Consider the following 21,879-nt stretch of genomic DNA (forward strand, 5'->3'; position numbering starts at 1 on the left):
ATTGTCCCTGAAGCAGCTCCTGATACAACCGAGTACTCAGCCATTAGCTATGGGTGGTCCTGATTGGGATTATGCTGATGTAAGTAGCATTGATCTAGCCTGGTGTTCATTACAGTCGTTAAGGTTGATGTTATTTCCCTTGTGACGTTTGATGCGGTGTTTAGAAGCTTACCTCCTGACAGTAGGACAGGATCTGGCTGGGCTCGGTGAAGCAGCCCTGGCGCCCCTGAGGGTCTGGCTCCCACTGGCCAGTCTCTGGGTTCATGTGCAGTAGCTGACGACCACAGAACATGGCAATCTGTGGCTCGGCCACCAGGGGGCCTGGCCCATTCACCTCGGCCATGGCCAGGGCCTTCAGGGGGAGAGAGAGAGAGAGAGAGAGGGAGGGGGGGTGTTAGATGTTTTCCTGCGAGAGGTGAAGAGGAGTCGATACAAACACAGTGGCGGATATTATAGCATCTGAGGCTGAACCAGGGAGGCCAGACGATGGAGTGTTCCCAAATGCACTCCAGTACTATCTCCTATTAGAGCAAGAGTGTTTGTGTGCTACAGAGAGTGTGTGAGGGATCAAGAGTGTAGGCAAGAGTGTGTGTGTGTGTGTGTGTGTGTGTGTGTGTGTGTGTGCTAGAGAGAGTGTGTGAGGGATCGAAACCTGGAGTGTGGAGGAAGGATGAGGAAGGTAATGCATAGACCAATCAAGACGAGGAAGCTAATGCATAGACCAATCAAGACAAGGAAGCTAATGCATAGACCAATCAAGACGAGGAAGCTAATGCATAGACCAATCAAGCACACACTGCATGCTTTAAGAGAATATTGGAAAAGCCGAAAGTTCAGGAAAGATCCATAGCAGGCTCCTTGTTGCTGTAACCCTCGAGTGAGTGACAGCGAGAGCCTATAAAAAGCCTGACTTATCGACTGAGGGCCTCCAATGAGAGCTGGGAGAAGAATGAAAGGCTGGATGAAGAATGTATAGGCAGATATACAGTACAGTATGTAAAAGATGACTCCCTTTGACCCCCCCCCCCCCCCGCCCCCCGCCCTCTCTTCCAGCGGCCTTCTAGGATGTTGTTATTGATTGTGGGATAGGTTGCCTCTGCCTCTCTGGAGGGGGGGGGGGGGGGGGGGAGCCCACATGGGAACAAACAGGAGCAGCGGCTGGGAGTCAGGTGTTAATACAAGCTCATTGACCGCTGGACCACTTCACTACATTAACACAGCACAGAGAGAGAGTGCAGGCATGGAGAGGGCAGGGAGGGAGGAAGGGCGACAGCACAAACAAGGACATGATCCTAAACAGAATCAAAGTGTATTTTCCGGAGCCTCTAGCAGCCGTGAGAATGAAGGAGAAGTACAAAAGTACATCCTCTCTGGATGGATGACTCATCACCAGTGCATAAGTGCAATGGCCCAAGACTATCTAACATATAGACAAGCACACAGTCCTTAGTCTCTTTCTTGCAGTGTAATGTGTGTTTCTTAGGGCATCGTTTGACAGTAAGGTTCACGGCAGAGGACAAGAGTTAATGTTTGCCATCCGACCCTGCGTCTCTTCAAAATGGCAACCTGCAGCCTCCCCGAGCCTATGAACGGCTCATATCCTTTTATCTGCGCTGACACACAGAGAGGTGGATCAACTGACTGACAGATGAGACCAGCGATGCTGAGCCAATTAGAAGGAAGACGCCCGAAGGGAAGGAGGAGAGGAGAAAAAAATGCGGGCGAGTGTCGCCTGATCAAAGGGAAACCCTGCCATGGCGGACGGCAGCTAAAGTGTTTGAAGTTCCAATTAAAATTCATACTGAAAAATACATATATAAAAACCCATGAGTAAATATACAATAAATATAATAGGCCCAGAGCAGATCTATGCATTATAATTGGGCTTAAAATAGGAGGGGGGAATCTATGCCAACGAGTGTGGGATTAAAAATAAACCCTCAAATGTAGCTACAACCTTGACAAATGGATTTGCAGCTTCAGATTATTGTGGAATTCTCTGATTGGCTTGAAAGTTTGCAGGCAACCCATTTGACCTAAACTTTATTCAATCATGAGAGACTAGTAGAAAGTTTAACAAGCTTTAATGATACAACAAATTAATTTTGGCCTATGACTCCATGATATGATGATGCTCTCCTGAGATGATGAGAGGGCGTCGTCAGTGAAGAATAGGATAGGAAATCCCCCATAGGGAATTCTTCAATCAGGAGTCATGACAATGGTGGTGGTCAGGGGAGTAGAGGAGGTGGGGCGAAAACAACTGCTTCAGCGATGATGATCAGCAACTGAGAATGACACATGGCACATAGCAAACAGAGTAAAACATGGACCCTGATATACTACGCTGATTAGGTGATTGGGATCAGCTGGAAAGGAATAGCTTGGGCTGATTGGTTATTGCCACATGTGTGGTAAACTGTGAATGGGTGAGGAGACAGCATCAGAGAAAGGGGGCGAGCCTAACAATGAATGGGTTATACAACCTCAAAGAAAGGGGGCGTGCACTGTGATATGACCTGAACTGGGCGTTAGCTGCCAAGTAGTCTTCATTATTGGAAATAGTCCAAGACATCATTTCATTCCAGTTGTGTCCAGTTGTGTCATCCACAGTGTGTGATGTTAGATTCTCCTTCAAAAACACAATGAGCATGTTAGATATTGCCTATGCTGAATTGGATATTTTTATCAGTCAAGTAAAGTGTCTGCGTGGTTGGTGGATAGGCAGAGGAAAACGCTTGCTTAAGGCCTTGGCCACACTGATCCCTCAGAAAATGGACAGAACAGATAGACGGATAGATTTATGTCCGTAGCAGGGGGCGGTAAGCACCTTGAAGGTGTCAGCGACCCGCCTATAAACCGAGAGAAGAAGAAAGCTGGCGTCAGCTAGCTGTTAGCTCTGTGCGCTACGTTACTTATGTGGCAATAAAATGCCACCGAATGACCAGATTAGATGGTGAAATCAGACGGTGACACTGACTATCACGTTGTACAACAGCGGGATGGTGTACACAGCATTAATTAAAGGCCTCCTTCACCGCCTCGGCCGCCATCTTCTTTGAAAAGTTGAAACAAATCTCGGAACGCCTCCTCTCGAGACCTCGACTCTGATTGGCTAAACGGACAGTGACTATCTGACCATCCGACCATCCGATACGTCCATCCAGAAAAAGTTCATCCCTCTTCAACTTTCTGTCCATCAAAACGTATGCAAATTTTCTGGATACGTACGCTTCTGAGTGCTCCACGGACAGTCGGACAGCTGTCATTGAAAATTAATGGAAGTGAACAGAGAAATGAACGCACACGGACAGACACCACGGATCAGTGTGGCCAAGGCCTAAGCTGCTGAAACAGTCAATCCAGTGTAGCTGCTGAGCTAATGACTAAACAGATAAAGTTAAGTTAAGTTAAGTTAACTTAACTTATCTCTTTGACTCTGTAGCTGCTGAGCTAATAGCTAAACAGATATATCTCTTTGACTCTGTAGCTGCTGAGCTAATAGCTAAACAGATATATCTCTTTGACTCTGTAGCTGCTGAGCTAATGGCTAAACAGATATATATATTTGACTCTGTAGCTGCTGAGCTAATGGCTAAACAGATATGTCTCTTTGACTCTGTAGCTGCTGAGCTAATAGCTAAACAGATATATCTCTTTGACTCTGTAGCTGCTGAGCTAATGGCTAAACAGATATATCTCTTTGACTCTGTAGCTGCTGAGCTAATGGCTAAACAGATATATCTCTTTGACTCTGTAGCTGCTGAGCTAATGGCTAAACAGATAGGCTATATCTCTTTGACTCTGTAGCTGCTGAGCTAATGGCTAAACAGATATATCTCTTTGACTCGGGGAAGGTCAGTGCCACAAAAAAATACTTCCGGATATTTGAGAAGATAACCTGGCAGCTCCCCCTGCTCCAGCCTCTCTTCCCTGCCTGCCCTCCACTACTGCACTTGCAGAAAATCAATGCTGCGCGACTGCAACTGTATCGCCACGCTCCCCCAATCAATAGGAGTCCATCAGGAGCCTGAGGCCCTGACCTCCGGCGTGGCGGGCCGGGACCGCACACCCAATCTCTACTCTGATCTGGGAGCAGATTAGATCTGCCTCCCGTGATAAGCAGTAATAAAAAATAAGAGTTTTGTGAAGTACACTTATAGGTCTGTTGCTTCGCCTCCTCTGTCTCCTCCTCCTCCTGGTGAAATACACTTATAGGTCTGTTGCTTCGCCTCCTCTGTCTCCTCCTCCTCCTGGTGAAATACACTTATAGGTCTGTTGCTTCGCCTCCTCTGTCTCCTCCTCCTCCTGGTGAAATACACTTATAGGTCTGTCTCTTCACCTCCTCTGTCTCTTCACCTCCTCTGTCTCCTCCTCCTCCTGGTGAAATACACTTATAGGTCTGTCTCTTCACCTCCTCTGTCTCTCCTCCTCCTGGTGAAATACACTTATAGGTCTGTCTCTTCACCTCCTCTGTCTCCTCCTCCTCCTGGTGAAATACACTTACAGGTCTGTCTCTTCACCTCCTCTGTCTCCTCCTCCTCCTGGTGAAATACACTTATAGGTCTGTCTCTTCACCTCCTCTGTCTCTCCTCCTCCTGGTGAAATACACTTATAGGTCTGTCTCTTCACCTCCTCTGTCTCCTCCTCCTCCTGGTGAAATACACTTACAGGTCTGTCTCTTCACCTCCTCTGTCTCCTCCTCCTCCTGGTGAAATACACTTATAGGTCTGTCTCTTCACCTCCTCTGTCTCTCCTCCTCCTGGTGAAATACACTTATAGGTCTGTCTCTTCACCTCCTCTGTCTCCTCCTCCTCCTGGTGAAATACACGTATAGGTCTGTCTCTTCACCTCCTCTGTCTCCTCCTCCTCCTGGTGAAATACACGTATAGGTCTGTCTCTTCACCTCCTCTGTCTCCTCCTCCTCCTGGTGAAATACACGTATAGGTCTGTCTCTTCACCTCCTCTGTCTCCTCCTCCTCCTGGTGAAATACACTTACAGGTCTGTCTCTTCACCTCCTCTGTCTCCTCCTCCTCCTGGTGAAATACACTTATAGGTCTGTCTCTTCACCTCCTCTGTCTCCTCCTCCTGGGAGCAGGAAAACTCCTGCCTGTTTGGAGAATAATGACTCTTTCCTCATTTGGCTGCTCACCACCACTGCAAACCACTACACCACACAACCATGACCACGCAAAATACATCATTGCATAATTTCTTTGTATTTTACTACTTTATTTAGAAAATGCTACATAAATCAATAAAAATCACTATATCCCAGATCTCAACAATCTGTACATTTTGTGGCTCTCATTTTTGAAAGAAAAAGAAAATAATTATTTGTACAATCAGTTAATCCAATACTGACGGTCTTGAGAGACATCTGCAATGATTACGCTTTAACCTGGGAATACCAATAGTAAATGATAATTGTACAGTAGCCTAATAGCCTGTCATACCTGAATAAATGTACATGTAGGCTACATTTATAAGCTATAAATTACATAGTATGGATTATTGTTATTACTAGAGCACATTGATATTTCTATAAATGCTTCTGTCAAATAAAAATCTCAGTCAGTCCAATTGTGTGTTTCTATAGTTGTTCAAAGCAAGATATATTTGATTGGATATTGGTTTATTTTGAGGGCAGTGCTCTCTTCGTGCCGCCCCATGCATTGGTGTGGAAGGAATGAAGGAAACCGAGGAGTGCAGACTATAGGAGGGAGGGAACTCAGGTGAAATGAATGGGGACAATCAGTGAGGGAACCAACAGGTGAACAAAATAACTCATTAGTGAGGAGTAAAGCTAGGGAAAGAAGTGAGGTAAAGGAAGTGAACTGGGTGAGGAGAGGAAGTGGAAAAACTAAGAGGAATCTTCAGAACAATGATTATGATATTGAGAACGTTTTATTATGATTATGAGATTGAGAATGTAGCTGGTCATCAGCAATGGGCAGTATGAGTATGCAATATGCAATATCATAGATACGCACTTTAAATATGCCGGGCTGCTAACACGTGCACTTTAATGCTAACACGTGCACTTTAATGCACAGTATTATTGCGTATTTTTGACCACTACAGATGATTTTATGATTTATGAGTTGTGCATGTTATTTTAATGTGTCTGTGTCCTCATGTACTCTGCTGTACAACAAATTGCCTCCTTGGAGGACATTAAAGTTTTCTACTACTACTACTACTACTACCTAATAAAGGCAGTCAAGTAGAAAACAAGCTCTGGCTAAAGATTGTGGATGAGATGACAGGGCAGGGACATCATGTTGACAGAAATACAGGACTAAAAGGTGCTATTCATTTCCCACAGTGCTTTGGGTTCTTACAACACAGACACAAATTAAATGGCTATCGACTACGGCAAGCTACAGACAGTGGTCCTTTTGTTGCAAAGCATTAAGCTTTCGTCCACAGCTAAAAATACCTTTTTGCTATAGTTCATGTTGTGAATCACAGCCAGTGTGCCTCAATTAAGCTGTTTTGGCCCTGTTTTATAGAATAAAATAGAATAGCCTTTATTTTTATACCACAAAATTATAGCTGCAATTCCCTGTCCTTTGGACTGACAAATACGCACTTTGAGATTTTCTATGTCTTCGTGGTTTGCTTTTATTGTACAGTATTTGAGGCCAATTAGACGTTAGCGTGTTAGAACTCTCTCCCAACACCCCCGGTCTCCATCAGAGATGTGACCACAGCAGTGTACAGTAAGTCTCTCCCAACAACACCCCCAGTCTCCACCAGAGGCTGGCTGAGAAAATCCCCATCCAGTTGGCTTCACAATAACGCTTCACAGTCTGTCAACAATGATGCTTCTTCTGCAGGAGAGCATAGGCTCCTTTCCCCCGTGGACTGCGTTAATTGGACAGTTAAAAGTCAATGTCTCTCAGTGAGAAGAAGGGGGATGTGCTGATGCTGAAGAGTGCGTGTGTGTGTAGGCTCTCTGTGTAGCTGTGTGTGGGGCGGAGTGCGTGTGTGTAGGCTCTCTGTGTAGCTGTGTGTGGGGCGGAGTGCGTGTGTGTAGGCTCTCTGTGTAGCTGTGTGGGGCGGAGTGCGTGTGTGTAGGCTCTCTGTGTAGCTGTGTGTGGGGCAGAGTGTGTGTGTGTAGGCTCTCTGTGTAGCTGTGAGTGGGGCGGAGTGTGTGTGTGTAGGCTCTCTGTGTAGCTGTGTGTGGGGCGGAGTGCGTGTGTGTGTGTGTGTATGTGTAGGCTCTCTGTGTAGCTGTGTGTGGGGCGGAGTGCGTGTGTGTGTGTGTGTGTGTAGGCTCTCTGTGTAGCTGTGTGTGGGGCGGAGTGTGTGTGTGTGTGTGTGTAGGCTCTCTGTGTAGCTGTGTGTGGGGCGGAGTGCGCGTGTGTGTGTGTGTGTGTAGGCTCTCTGTGTAGCTGTGTGTGGGGCAGAGTGCGTGTGTGTGTGTGTGTGTAGGCTCTCTGTGTAGCTGTGTGTGGGGCGGAGTGTGTGTGCGTGTGTGTGTGTAGGCTCTCTGTGTAGCTGTGTGTGGCTGGCGGATGGGGGGTGTTAGGTAGTGCTGCCCCACCCCCAGCCTGATCTCCAGGCCCACATATCATGGGCGAGTGCTGATGGGAGGCTGAACAGGCAGACAGCGCAGCACCCTGACAGCTCCCCACTGCAGAGAACGTTGCATCGTTAATAACGTCCGGGTGACATAAACGCGCAGACATCGATCGGCTTTCTGCCTTTTCGCCTGCTTCCTACCCTCGGCTAGCTCCCTCTATATGCTCTTTTACTCTCCTCCTCAACATCCAGAGTGTATATAGGTACTGAGCTGCTGCTCCACTCAGTAATCACCTGTGTGTCTCTGTAGCATGGTCTCTGTAGCAGCTAGCATCACAGGACACCAGTGGAGAGCAGCGAGCAGCATACTGGAACAGAAGCTGTGGGCTAACTGGTGCAGATGGGATAATAGCTACTCATCATTTCACACATCTCTCCCTCTGGTGGAGGACATTATGCTGCAGACTGCAGGATAGACTCTGTATAGTAATGACCCCAAAGACAGTGTGAGGGAGAGATAGAGAGTGTGAACATGCCTGCCAGTCAGAACTGAGGTGGAGCCAGGGCAGCACATTTACATATTATATTATTCCTCCAGCATCGTCCATCCTGTCCTAATTACATTTTCACCACCTGTTCCACCCGTATGTTGCAGGATGACTTCATCCTGTGTAATGATGCAATCTGCTGGCCCTGCCAGGCAAGCCGGAGCAGAGCAGAGCAGAGCAGTGGAGGGGAGGGGACGGGAGGGGAGGGGAGGAGAGGGGAGGGGAGGGGAGGGGAGGGGAGGGGAGGGGAGGAGCCCGCTCATCGTTTGTCACCTTTTACAAGCTGCTGCTCGACCATACAGCCGATAGCCATGCCTAAATGTATCAGAGGTTTACAGTTAGTGCAGTGCAGTGGGGTCCTCTGGTGCTGCTGTGCTGGGAACACCTATATGTAGCCAGCTATGTAGCTATAGCTGTAGCTATATACAGTATAGCCAAAATGCAAACATAACAGACAGAGATGGATGCTATAGTGCATGTTCTTGACACCCGATGATGAATTGGAGACATCAGACCCCTGAGGGGTTAATCCCCACCTAGCAGCAGGGATCTGGGAGATCACTAAACGACATCACGTATTGTACATTTTAATAAGACAACCTAAAGACACATGATAGAGATGCAACAACTTGCGAAATTCCAGGATCCATTCATCAATAAAGGTTTATTTTGATAAACTGTGTCATATTTCTTTCATTCTAGCTGGTTTGACACCTATAGTTAGTTCAGTTAACGAAGAGTCTAACCCTGCCTGCAGACTTACCACAATACGACTAATAATCACAATAATATACTCAACATGGGGCTCCACATTTTTAACTGGGAGATTATTAAAATGATCTTGATTGGTATCATTCATTTACAGAAGGTTAGTAAGTCAGGAATATAGCAGGAAATTGATCTTACAAAGATGTTTTTCATTTGGTTTGATCATTATTTGTAGCTAACCTGAACACCAAACATCACACATATCTCTGTATTTTTAGGCTGAATGGCGATACACAATATATATATCTATATTTATCTATATATAGATAATATATATATATATCTCTATTTTCTACAAAGTTCAGTTGTAAGTCAAAGCGACATGTGAGATGTAGGGCTGGGCAACAGAATCAAATATCATCATATTTTTTTTACAGGAAAATACCTCGATATTGAGATTGCAACAATATTGTAGGGATGACTATTTGGTGCTTTCACAAAATATTTGCACCATGACATTTTTGGTGAATAATCATCATTGTGGATATATACGGTAATGACTAAATTGGTAAAGGCAAATACTGTAATAGAACAGCTAGAGCAGTCTGGTAAATTCAGAAAATTACATCACTTTACTGTAATGCATCCTTTAATAGCAGGGAAATACAACACTTATGCCATATCATGATATTACAATATCCAAAATCTAAGATGACACATATCTAGTCTCATATCACAATATCGACATAATTGATGTTTTGCCCAGCCCTACTGAACACCTAGCCTTTGATGGCCAACTGGTAGACTCAGCCCTCAGTCTTAATCCGTTTCACTCCTGTAAGACTGAGAATATTATTAATTTAAATCTTTGCATAACGTTAGGTGGCGCTGTTGGAAGCCTTGCATCGGAGAACCAATCATGAGTGTTGTGGGCGGGCCTGCTTTCTGGGGGCAGTTCTCATGCAGAACCGGTGTCTCGCAAAACATCGTCGCATTTGCGGAGAAACATATTAATCACGTAGAAACAAACATAACCTGTTAATAGGACGTGTTTCATCCGGCCCCGGCGGCTAGAGGTCTTTCCCCCAGCGATAAACCCGACTCCCGAGGCTAACGTTACAGAGCCTGCTGATGACTCACAGTAGCAAGCGGACCACTTCCGGGTAGGAAAAATTATTGTAAAATAAACCACAAATTTTGTTTGGAGCATATCAGCTTCATGCTCTGTGTTAGGACTATGATAAATGGCATTGCCGCTACCAAATAAAATTATAATAATAAATGTAGGCGTGTCTGCTGCCGGCGGTTCTCGCCGGGCTCGGACAGACAGTTTCTGACAGTGAAATTCCCAGACGTTTGGTGGCGCAGCTCACCAAACGTCTGGGAGCCGAGACTAGCCAACTGGCAACCTTAAGCATTTACTACCATAGCCCCTACCCCCCCTAGCTACAACGTGTTGAACTTGCTGAAGTCTGAAATGGGGAAGGGAGATAATAGTGGTACAAGGGAACGCAGCCACATCAGTGCAAAAGTCCCAATAGGTGATATCATTATTAGTACACCTGATTACTTACAACATTGTGGACTGGGCCAACTGTAATCACAAGAGGGGTGAACACACAGGCCACTCACACATGCATGTGGCACGAACATGCGCCCACACATACACAAACGACACACTCGCACACAAACAAACACCGAGCGACAGAAAGACACACACACACACACACACGTCGCACACACACAGGCTGTGTTGTGCCTTCCTGGCCATGTCTTTGTGGCTCTCTCTGCAGCAGCACAGATGGCTGAATAGTGGGTGGCTGCCTGCTAGGAGCCACTCCCTCACTCGCTCTCTACACTCCCTCTCTCATCTCTCTCTCTCTCGCTCCCTCCCTCCCCTCACAGCTGAGCACCCCCCCCCCCCCCCCCCCCGCCGCCCCCCTCCCCCCCCCCCCATCCTTGCCCTGCCTCCAGCCTCCAGCCCCTCCCTCCCTAATAGCTTTCACACAATGCCTGACACTCCTCTGTTGTTCCTCCCTCCCAAGGCTGGTGCTAAATGGTCAGATAGATTTGGGAGCATTCATCATGGTAATCATGTTTGTGAATTATTCATGGCTCCATCAGGGACGGTCCTGCTGTGCTATATAGTTATTAGAGAGGAGCAACATCAGCGTTGCCAGAGGCTCCGGCTGCAGAGGGGACAAAGGAGGAGGGAGCAGGTTAGCTCTGACACCTTCACCATTACACTCGCCTGACTCATTGTTCATTGAGGACATCGTAGTTTAGTGCTGCACGATTCTAGGTGGAAAAGTCATAATGCGATTGTTGTGGACAATGTTGTGATTTGCGGTATAATAAACAAATGGGATCATGAGTCTACACTTGCTTGGTTATCAAAGAAAATGACACAGATTACAGATGATTTTGAATGTGTATTTCTCGACTAGGGATGTAATATACCATTTTACTGCGATATCGAGCAACCACGATTATCATACTGTAAGCTTTCCCCTTAATGCTGTGCCCACAATGTGCACAAATAATACCATGATGGAGGACCCTTGTGTAAACATTCTCATATTAGTTTCAGTTTCAGTTCAATAAAGACAAAAAGTTTGTTTTTTGATGGGCCATAGTATATTTTGTTTAATTAAAAGTCGCATCCCTATTCTCAAATCAAACATACAAACTTAAAGTAGCATAAAAAATAAAGTATAGTACTGTTTTCAGTGCCAGTAAAAACTGTTGTATTTTTTTTTATTAAATTTGCTTAAATTTACTTGCACAGGCTGACATCACGATTGCGATTGAATTAATTGTGCAGCACCAATTTAGTTGCTAGTCTGTGGAGACTGGTGGGCAGAATGGAAAAGACAATACTGTGTTTTATGTATTGCGCTATGGCAGACCTCCTGTAAAGCACACACAGCTATAAAGCAACTGAGCAATGCTACATTTTAAATATACTGAGCATGAACCATTACGTTGGAGGCCTTTGGTTGTGAAGATGTGCTAACATCATGGCCTTCACTAAGTCTGGCTTCACTTCATCAATCCAGATTACTGCAGTCCAAGCAGCTGGGCACACTAGTGGGAGCAGATGGCCCCATAATCACTATGAACCCCCAGGGTCATCTAGGTCTGAAACAGCAGCCAAACCCAGATCCTGATATGTGATTTCATTTCAAGTATGGCTTAAAATACGGGGCATGTCTGGCATCATAGCCAGAGAGAGGCCAGAGATTTCCCGGGCTAGCAGTGCTAGCCATCTGATGGCTGTGGTTAAATAGCGGCTTGTTTATTCCGAGCTGTGCTCACTGAGGTCTGTTTATACAGCCCCAGAGTTGCAGATCCACTCTAAAGGTCTAAGCTTATCTTCCCAACCATCACTCTGTAGGCTGCTGCAGCTAGGGAATAGCAAGGAAGTCAAGACGGAATTATTTCTCTTCTCAAAAGGTCTTTGTCTCCTCCTGGAATAACAAGACCTTGTTGGACGCCAGACTTGCCCCGATGTATGGCACCATGTCGATGGGCCGGAGGCTCCTTGACTACTTGGACACACAGATGGCTCATAACAAGACTGCTACTGTACATTCACACATTCACACACATATGACTCATAACAAGACTGCTACTGTACATTCATTACATTACATTACATTACATTACATTACGTCATTTGGCAGACGCTTTTATCCAAAGCGACTTACAATAACACATTTTTGTCAGCAATAGAGCAATCAACTATGGAGCACAGACAGTCTATGACAACTACAAATTCTGAAGGAATAGTGGTACGAGTTTAGGATTTATTTTTTTTATTTTTTATAGAAAGAGAGAGAAAGAAGTTAGATCAAGAAGGGCCCAGATGGAGCCTGAAAAGGTGAGTCTTTAGTCTTTTCCGAAAGATCGGCAGTGATTCAGCCGTCCTGACCGAAGGTGGAAGCTCGTTCCACCATTGGGGTGCCAGGGACGAGAAGAGTCGAGATCGGGATGAGCGACTTTTGAGCCCCCGTAGCGAAGGAGGGGCGAGGCGACCTGCACTGGTGGAGGAGCGAAGGGAGCGCTGAGAGGTTTGGAACCTGACCATAGATTGCAGGTACAGGGGAGCTGACTGGTGTACTGCCCTGTAGGCCAGCACCAGTGTCTTGAATTTGATGCGAGCTGAGATGGGAAGCCAGTGGAGGTCCCGGAAGAGGGGAGTGACATGAGAGAATTTGGGTTGGTTGAATACCAGACGGGTTGCAGCGTTCTGAATGAGCTGAAGTCGGTCGGATGTCGGTGGCAGGTAGGCCGGCCAGGAGCACGTTGCAGTAGTCCAGGCGAGAGATGATAAGTGACTGGACAAGGAGTTGAGTCGCTTCTCTTGTGAGAAACACATTCACACATGAGCACACATATGGCTCATAACAAATACCAATGTTACAGATACCCTCCCTCCCTCCATCTCTCTTTATCTCTCTCTGCCACACACGTATGCACGCACGCACGCACGCACGCACGCACGCACGCACACACGCACACACACACACACACACACACACACACACACACACACACACACACACACACACCTGTTTCCTGTGTGCTTGTTCACACTAATAAGACAATTGAACAGAAAGGTGGGACACGTGTCACTGCTAAGACTCATCAAAATATTTCCATGACTATAAGAACATGGGCGACTCGCACAGATACTGAAGCGTGGTTTCATGCGTGGCTCTCCACTGAGCAGCATGTCATTAACAGGCCAGTCCAAGCCTTGTTGCATTGGGTATGTTTGGTCATCATATACTCATGTCTGCCTCTCTGTTCCACCCACATGTCAAGTTACCTCCTCTGAGTCATGGACTGTCATCACACCACACTGTGTGCGTGTTCTGTCCTGTAGTAAGAAGACACAAACACTAGGGATGTTGGCTGATTCGCAATCCTCTCAATGCCAACGACTCCCACAGAAAACACCTCAACTGAGTAACAGGCCCGTATCCAGGGTTTCGAAATAGGGGAGGTCCAGCAAGGGGAGGTGGACCTGGCGCCGCCGGAAAAAAATTGAGGGTTTTTTTCACCCTTTTTTAGCCATATTTAGAGTAATATATCATTTAAAATATATATATATATTTTTTTTACCTTTTTTTAGCCATATTTAGAGGAATATATCATTCTAAATCAACATTAGGATTATACTGTTGTGATGTCATTATTCAGTATATTCTCTTTCATGTCACCACCTGCTCAGCTCTCCTGTCAACATAATTGTAACTAACAAACACAAACTGTTTTAGCCAAATTCATATCAAAATGACACCTACAAACACAGGTACACAACCCAAGCCGTACACAATACACAAAGTCATCATCGATAATAAAAAAAAACATACAGAGGGACCTGTTGGCTGGCAAGAACATGTATTTATTGTCATTGACCAAAAACAATAATCGGAAGGGATGAGAAGGATGTGAGAGTGTGTGAGTGTACTTCTGCAGTCAGTCAGTCAGTCATCATCTGTTGGCCCACTGAAATTAAATAGAACAAACATAAGTTATAATGATCATTCAAAGTGTAATTGTAACAGTAATATGTGTATACTAATAACATGAATTACCTTTTCTGTGTGAGTGTACTTTGGCTTCTGCAGTCAGTCAGTCAGTCATCATCTGTTGGCCCACTGTTTTTCATGCTTTTCCATGGAGCTTTTTTTATTTTTTTCTCTGAAATATTAGGGGAGGTCCGGACCTCCCTGTGCTCATAGCTAGATACGGCCCTGCTGAGTAATGTCACAATGTGGCAGAAATTCAGCCTGCTGAACGTGGAGTCTGGAAGCAGTAGGCTACAGTACATGCCTGTGTAAATGAGGTTCTTCAACACTTGCACCAACTGAAATATGGCTGGGCTTCTGGTGACGTCGATGAATCTCTCCCGTTGCATAACGGTGGTGAACCTCTTTGGACAGTTGAGCATCACAACAGTGAGATGCCATCATGTTAACGCTGAGCACTGTGAGCCTGCTGCAGATGTGAGTTTAAGCTGAAGAGCTTCCTCAGGGGATGGAAGGAATCAAAGGCTTAGCTGAGATTTGAGCTCTGCAGATCCATCTCTCTGAAACACCCTCATGTCAACACAATTGCCACTGAATCGGGGATTTCCAGCAGTCAGATAGAGATTGACACAATGCAAAAAACAAGCCCTGGAAAATCAGTCTTTATATTTTTATCCGTTCGGTTCAAAGTCGGATTTGCAAAATTTCTATTAACCACCATATCTATAGGCATCAGTATGTTTTGTGCACTGTCACTAAATCTGTGGTGCTAAAATGTCCAATCCAAAACACGACATTATTTCCTATCTTGTTGTTTGTTGTTGTGCCAGACGGGTCGGTACCTCTTGCCTCTGATGAAAACATTCCAGGTAAGGCACCATAACATAATGATACAATATAACAACACAGCCAGGGTTTCCGTTGTCCCGTAATTGCAGGACATTGTCCTTTAAAAGTCATCAAAGTCCTGCAAATTAAAATCTGCAGGACACGTGTCTCCCGACGCAATTAATTGTAATCCCGGGTTAAGTCCCCCGAGTTATAATGGGCATACGTTAAGAATATCGACCTGTCACTTTCACTTTTATAGTTTGTTAACACTGTCAAACAGCTCCGCAGGAGGTGTGACAAACTAACTTGCTAGTACTGCTCGTTTTTAGTTAGCTGCTTCTGATTGGGCAGTCTAGAGGTATCCTACATCACGTTTGTCTAAAATGCTATTGGCTAATGGGGCGGCTGGGTGGGACTGAGTGTTGGGGTTTTGAAAGTGCGGTGGAGACTGGGGAGTTTGTGTGTGTCAGTGTGTGCGCTGCTGTGCACTGATATAGCATGTGTGTTTTCCTCTTCATGTAGCTGCTAGATACCCAAAGCAAGCCAAGTCTACTATTTTCTAGTACTCTACAATTAGCCTGACTCATTTGTAATAAGTGTGTTTGTACGGCTAAAGTTTAGCATGCTATGCTATCGTCTGAGAGGCTAGTGTTTTCTGCCTGCTTGCTAACATGGAGGCTATAGTGTTTTCCACCTGCTTGTTAACATGGAGGCTAGTGTTTTCCACCTGCTTGCTAATGTGGAGGCTAGTGTTTTCCACCTGCTTGTTAACGTAGAGGCTATGTTTTCTGCCTGCTTGTTAACGTAGAGGCTAGTGTTTTCCACCTGCTTGTTAACGTAGAGGCTATGTTTTCTGCCTGCTTGGTAACGTGGAGGCTAGTGTTTTCCACCTGCTTGTTAACGTAGAGGCTAGTGTTTTCTGCCTGCTTGCTAACGTGGAGGCTAGTGTCTTCCGCCTGGACAAGACGACCAGCTGGACCATCGCCACACCAGATAGCGCACCGTGTGACCGGAAAAGCACTGTTGCACTTCTGGAATTGATAGGCTAATTGAGTCTTATTGGCTGTTTATACTTTCAAATAAAAAATATAAATCTACATGCCTAATTATGTCATTCTTTATATAGCCTAAGCCTATATCAATTGTTTTTAAGCTCAATAAACACAGATTTAATATGTGTGCTGAATTGATCCCACTTGTCCTGTATTTTAAATCTTAAAGGACACGTCCTGCAGCTGTTTTGTCTAGAGGAAATCCTGAACACACCAGATCAATGTGATCCTGAGGGCACAACAGGACAGCACAGGACACCATTACTCGACATCTGAGCATCACGCTTCGTTCACACACACAACCTACGCCTTGCCTTGCCTCAACCCACGCCTACGCCGAGCTGGGCGTGAAGCTGTTACACGCTTTTGCGATCACACCGCACGCCTTTTGCACGCCGAACCTGCAGCCGAGTCACAAGCGCCTCTCCTCTCTCCCGACTGTATTTTTTCACGTGTTGTCCAGAATTGTCATGGGTAGCCTCTAGGTAAAATAAATCGGATATATTTAATGTTCTATTGATGCTGGATATGTATAACCAGGTCTGACTATAGTCGGACATTTTAGAGAGGTGATCTTGCAAGAATATGTGCTGGCACAACAACATTGTCCATCTTGCGTCTTCGGTCGCTATTCTCTCTCATGAAGATTTGTTTGCCGACGGGGAGAAAGCCCCACGTGATAGCCACCCGTCAATCTCTCTGTCTCTCTGCTCAACATGTTGTAGTAACTCCATTTTATTTTGAAATTCAGTTGACTTTGCAATTTCCGACGGATATTGTGCGTTTTTCTTTCATGGCTTGACAAAAGAAGTCTGCCTGCACGCGCCTTGTCGGCTTCAATATAGAACTCACGCCTATTCGATAAAATCGGCAAGGCACAGGCAAGGCGTGGGTACACGCAGGGTTCACGCTCAGGCGGCCGGTGTACACAGCCTCGTTGACTAAAACGGACGCCTATTAAAAAGCGTGGGTAAAGGCAAGGCATAGGCAAGGCTTGGGTCGTCGGTGTGAACCCAGCCTTAATCAGTGGCACCCATTTAACGGAGGAACAGACAGGCAATGAGCTGGATCTGTTTACCAGTGTGAAATTGGTAATCCACCTCTGGAACGGATCCTGAATTTAGCAGGTTATCGGAGATTAGGAAATTATAAATGACGTGAGTTTGGATTTAATAAGGAAGGATGGAGATTATACCTTTTTGTTTTTGACAGTTAGTCTAAATCAAGTGTCTGAATGGTGGCTATTTGATGCAGGTGTGGGGATTGGAGCAACATTATAATGCCCTTAAGCATGTTTTAAGTAGATGAAGGGAATTTCAAAGCCTAATTGAGGGCATGTTTAGGTTCAATGACTGAAATAATTGATCCAGTTAAGGGCTGACAGCCATATGGTTTCCCTAACAAACAGCAGGCATCAGTATGATCTGACAGCTCTCTTATCTCATGCTCTAGGCCAGTGATACTCAACTTGCGGCCCGTGCCCCCTGTGGCCCGCGATGGAATTGCATTTTTCTTTTTTCTTTTTTTAACAGTACACCTGAATGCAACATGCAAGATACCTGCTGAATAAGTGTCCACATGTTCATGTCATTCTGGCCAATACTGTTATAGCATTTCAGTTTGGAATATGGAATATCTTTCAATAATCTATGATTTAGCTGCTAAATTGTCAAATACCGCCGTCTGCTCGCTACCCAGGCACTTATGTATGTACTTAACCGAACTAACTTAACCTAACTAACTATCCGGTGTGCACAACATTGTCAGACTAAACTCTGGCTGACACCCCAAAAACCTACAATCCGCTACAGAAAAATGTATATTGTTTGTTTATTAACTGGCCCCTGGCCTTCTATCATTTCACGAAAGTGGCCCCCGGGCAAAGCAAGTTGAGTATCCCTGCTCTAGGACCTTTGCTGCCTCTCACTCTGACTTTGAATGGTTAGCTGTCTTTGCAGCCGGTCTGTTCTTCTCCCTGGGTATATTCTACTTTCTCTTCAAATGGATCTGCATGTCTCTCTCCCACTCTACTTTGACCTCCTCATCACTTCAGGAGTATTGCACATCCTCTTGTGTAGCTACAAGTGTGTCACTTGTTCCTCAAAACAAGTGAATCCTTCTGCCAACAGGGTGAGATCACTTTCATGTTCAGTGTCAAAGTCACAATGCTGTATCTTGAAATAAGGAGGAGCAATTCACCTGTATCAAGATGTTACTGGATTCCACTAAGTTCTTGTCTTCATGTTGATTTGTAGCAGAGATATTTTCACTTGTTTAAGAAATATACAAATTTAAGTACTTTCAGTGCTAAATTGCTTGTCAAGATGGTATATGATATTACATTTTGCAGTTTATCTCGAGTCCTTTGGGACTAGCTATATGCATTTGACGGCTGACCTCTGCCTGCACTCTGCACTTTAATAGCACAAATATGCAAACGGGGCAACTATGAATCTGGCAGTCTGTCTTCTTCTCCCGTCTCTTTTATTACATGTGTATCCTATGCCTTGTTTTCCCCCCTTTAAATTGCACCCTTTAGCATAAATAAAGTTGCACTTAATTGAATTGAGTATGCATATATCTAACAGTGGAGCAATATAAGTCAATGCTTGATCTCCCAGTCCAGCAGAGCCACACACTTCCAGCAAGTAGTTTAAGATGGAGGAGTAGCATAGAGAGGGAGTGAGGGTAAAAACATGCATATATCTCTGCTTTCCTACTCTGCCTCTCAATTATTCATATACAATTCTGATCACATCCCACCACCAGCCCCCCTGCCAGCCCCCCCCAGCCCCCCTGCCCCCCAGCCCCCCCGCCAGCCGGTCTAGCAGATGTATCATATGGAAATTAGGCTTTGAGGTTATGTATGTGTTGTTTGAGCCCCTTTAGAGAGAGAGAGAGAGAGAGAGAGAGAGATGGTAGTAAAAACAATAATTGAACCATTATTGCCAAGGTACCGATCCAGACCCAGGAACTATTTCCAGGTACCAGGTTCAGCATAATCTGCATGTTCTCACACCAAATGCCAAAGTGGCTTCATTGCTTTAACTCACTGGCATCATGTGGTATCATCACAGTGGGAACATATTGGTCATGAACTCCCAGTGAGAGGTTAGAGGGGGCACTGTAGCTATTCGAAAAGCCCAGCACGGCCAGTTTGACCCCAGCCAACTGGGGTCAAACCAAGACATATTGGTGGGGGGACAACCTCTCCCCCTGGTCTCTCTCCAAACATGCTGCCCTCCCCGCGTAGCATCTTTGGCATACTGTTCCTGGTAACGAGGTGCTCTTTTAATGAACAGCAGGCTAAGCAGCTGATGGGGTCTGCTGGGCCAGCCTCCTGCTTGCTGCCCATACAAGGCAAAGAAAGCCAGCTTCTGCTAGAGGGCTAGTGCCCTGCTCGCATCACGCCTGCTGACACCAGGCTAGTGCCCTGCTCGCATCACGCCTGCTGACACCAGGGCTAGTGCCCTGCTCGCATCACGCCTGCTGACACCAGGCTAGTGCCCTGCTCGCATCATCACACCTGCTGACACCAGGGCTAGTGCCCTGCTCGCATCATCACACCTGCTGACACCAGGGCTAGTGCCCTGCTCGCATCACGCCTGCTGACACCAGGCTAGTGCCCTGCTCTCATCACACCTGCTGACACCAGGGCTAGTGCCCTGCTCACATCACGCCTGCTGACACCAGGGCTAGTGCCCTGCTCTCATCACACCTGCTGACACCAGGGCTAGTGCCCTGCTCGCATCACGCCTGCTGACACCAGGGCTAGTGCCCTGCTCGCATCACACCTGCTGACACCAGGGCTAGTGCCCTGCTCACATCATCACGCCTGCTGACACCAGGGCTAGTGCCCTGCTCACATCACGCCTGCTGACACCAGGGCTAGTGCCCTGCTCACATCATCACGCCTGCTGACACCAGGGCTAGTGCCCTGCTCGCATCACGCCTGCTGACACCAGGCTAGTGCCCTGCTCGCATCACGCCTGCTGACACCAGGGCTAGTGCCCTGCTCGCATCACGCCTGCTGACACCAGGGCTAGTGCCCTGCTCGCATCACACCTGCTGACACCAGGGCTAGTGCCCTGCTCACATCATCACACCTGCTGACACCAGGGCTAGTGCCCTGCTCGCATCATCACACCTGCTGACACCAGGGCTAGTGCCCTGCTCGCATCACGCCTGCTGACACCAGGCTAGTGCCCTGCTCGCATCATCACACCTGCTGACACCAGGGCTAGTGCCCTGCTCGCATCATCACACCTGCTGACACCAGGGCTAGTGCCCTGCTCACATCATCACGCCTGCTGACACCAGGCTAGTGCCCTGCTCGCATCACACCTGCTGACGCCAGGGCTAGTGCCCTGCTCGCATCACACCTGCTGACGCCAGGGCTAGTGCCCTGCTCGCATCATCACGCCTGCTGACGCCAGGGCTAGTGCCCTGCTCGCATCACACCTGCTGACACCAGGGCTAGTGCCCTGCTCGCATCACGCCTGCTGACACCAGGGCTAGTGCCCTGCTCGCATCACACCTGCTGACGCCAGGGCTAGTGCCCTGCTCGCATCACGCCTGCTGACGCCAGGGCTAGTGCCCTGCTCGCATCATCACGCCTGCTGACGCCAGGGCTAGTGCCCTGCTCGCATCATCACGCCTGCTGACGCCAGGGCTAGTGCCCTGCTCACATCACGCCTGCTGACACCAGGGCTAGTGCCCTGCTCACATCACACCTGCTGACACCAGGGCTAGTGCCCTGCTCGCATCACACCTGCTGACACCAGGGCTAGTGCCCTGCTCACATCATCACACCTGCTGACACCAGGGCTAGTGCCCTGCTCACATCATCACACCTGCTGACACCAGGGCTAGTGCCCTGCTCACATCATCACACCTGCTGACACCAGGGCTAGTGCCCTGCTCGCATCACGCCTGCTGACACCAGGGCTAGTGCCCTGCTCACATCATCACACCTGCTGACACCAGGGCTAGTGCCCTGCTCACATCATCACACCTGCTGACACCAGGGCTAGTGCCCTGCTCACATCATCACACCTGCTGACACCAGGGCTAGTGCCCTGCTCACATCATCACACCTGCTGACGCCAGGGCTAGTGCCCTGCTCGCATCACGCCTGCTGACACCAGGGCTAGTGCCCTGCTCACATCATCACGCCTGCTGACACCAGGGCTAGTGCCCTGCTCGCATCACACCTGCTGACGCCAGGGCTAGTGCCCTGCTCGCATCACGCCTGCTGACACCAGGGCTAGTGCCCTGCTCGCATCATCACGCCTGCTGACGCCAGGGCTAGTGCCCTGCTCACATCACGCCTGCTGACACCAGGGCTAGTGCCCTGCTCACATCACGCCTGCTGACACCAGGGCTAGTGCCCTGCTCACATCATCACACCTGCTGACACCAGGGCTAGTGCCCTGCTCGCATCACACCTGCTGACACCAGGGCTAGTGCCCTGCTCGCATCACACCTGCTGACACCAGGGCTAGTGCCCTGCTCACATCATCACACCTGCTGACACCAGGCTAGTGCCCTGCTCACATCATCACGCCTGCTGACACCAGGGCTAGTGCCCTGCTCGCATCACACCTGCTGACACCAGGGCTAGTGCCCTGCTCACATCATCACACCTGCTGACACCAGGCTAGTGCCCT

At 47.3% G+C, this 21,879-nt stretch overlaps 1 protein-coding gene across 1 annotated transcript in view; it reads right to left on the bottom strand.

Annotated features, from left to right (window-relative positions):
• aplp1 (amyloid beta (A4) precursor-like protein 1) overlaps nucleotides 1–21,879 on the bottom strand; it is a gene marked incomplete at both ends in the record, with an annotated part of 81,370 nt that overhangs the window by 34,726 nt on the left and 24,765 nt on the right. Inside the window, one exon of the mRNA XM_083644080.1 lies at nucleotides 173–352. Coding sequence (XP_083500206.1) covers nucleotides 173–352 — 180 coding nt within the window. The remainder of the gene's footprint in view (nucleotides 1–172; nucleotides 353–21,879) is intronic.

The sequence above is a fragment of the Poromitra crassiceps genome (genome assembly GCF_964638095.1).
Source record: "Poromitra crassiceps genome assembly, chromosome: 1".
NCBI lineage: Eukaryota > Metazoa > Chordata > Actinopteri > Beryciformes > Melamphaidae > Poromitra > Poromitra crassiceps.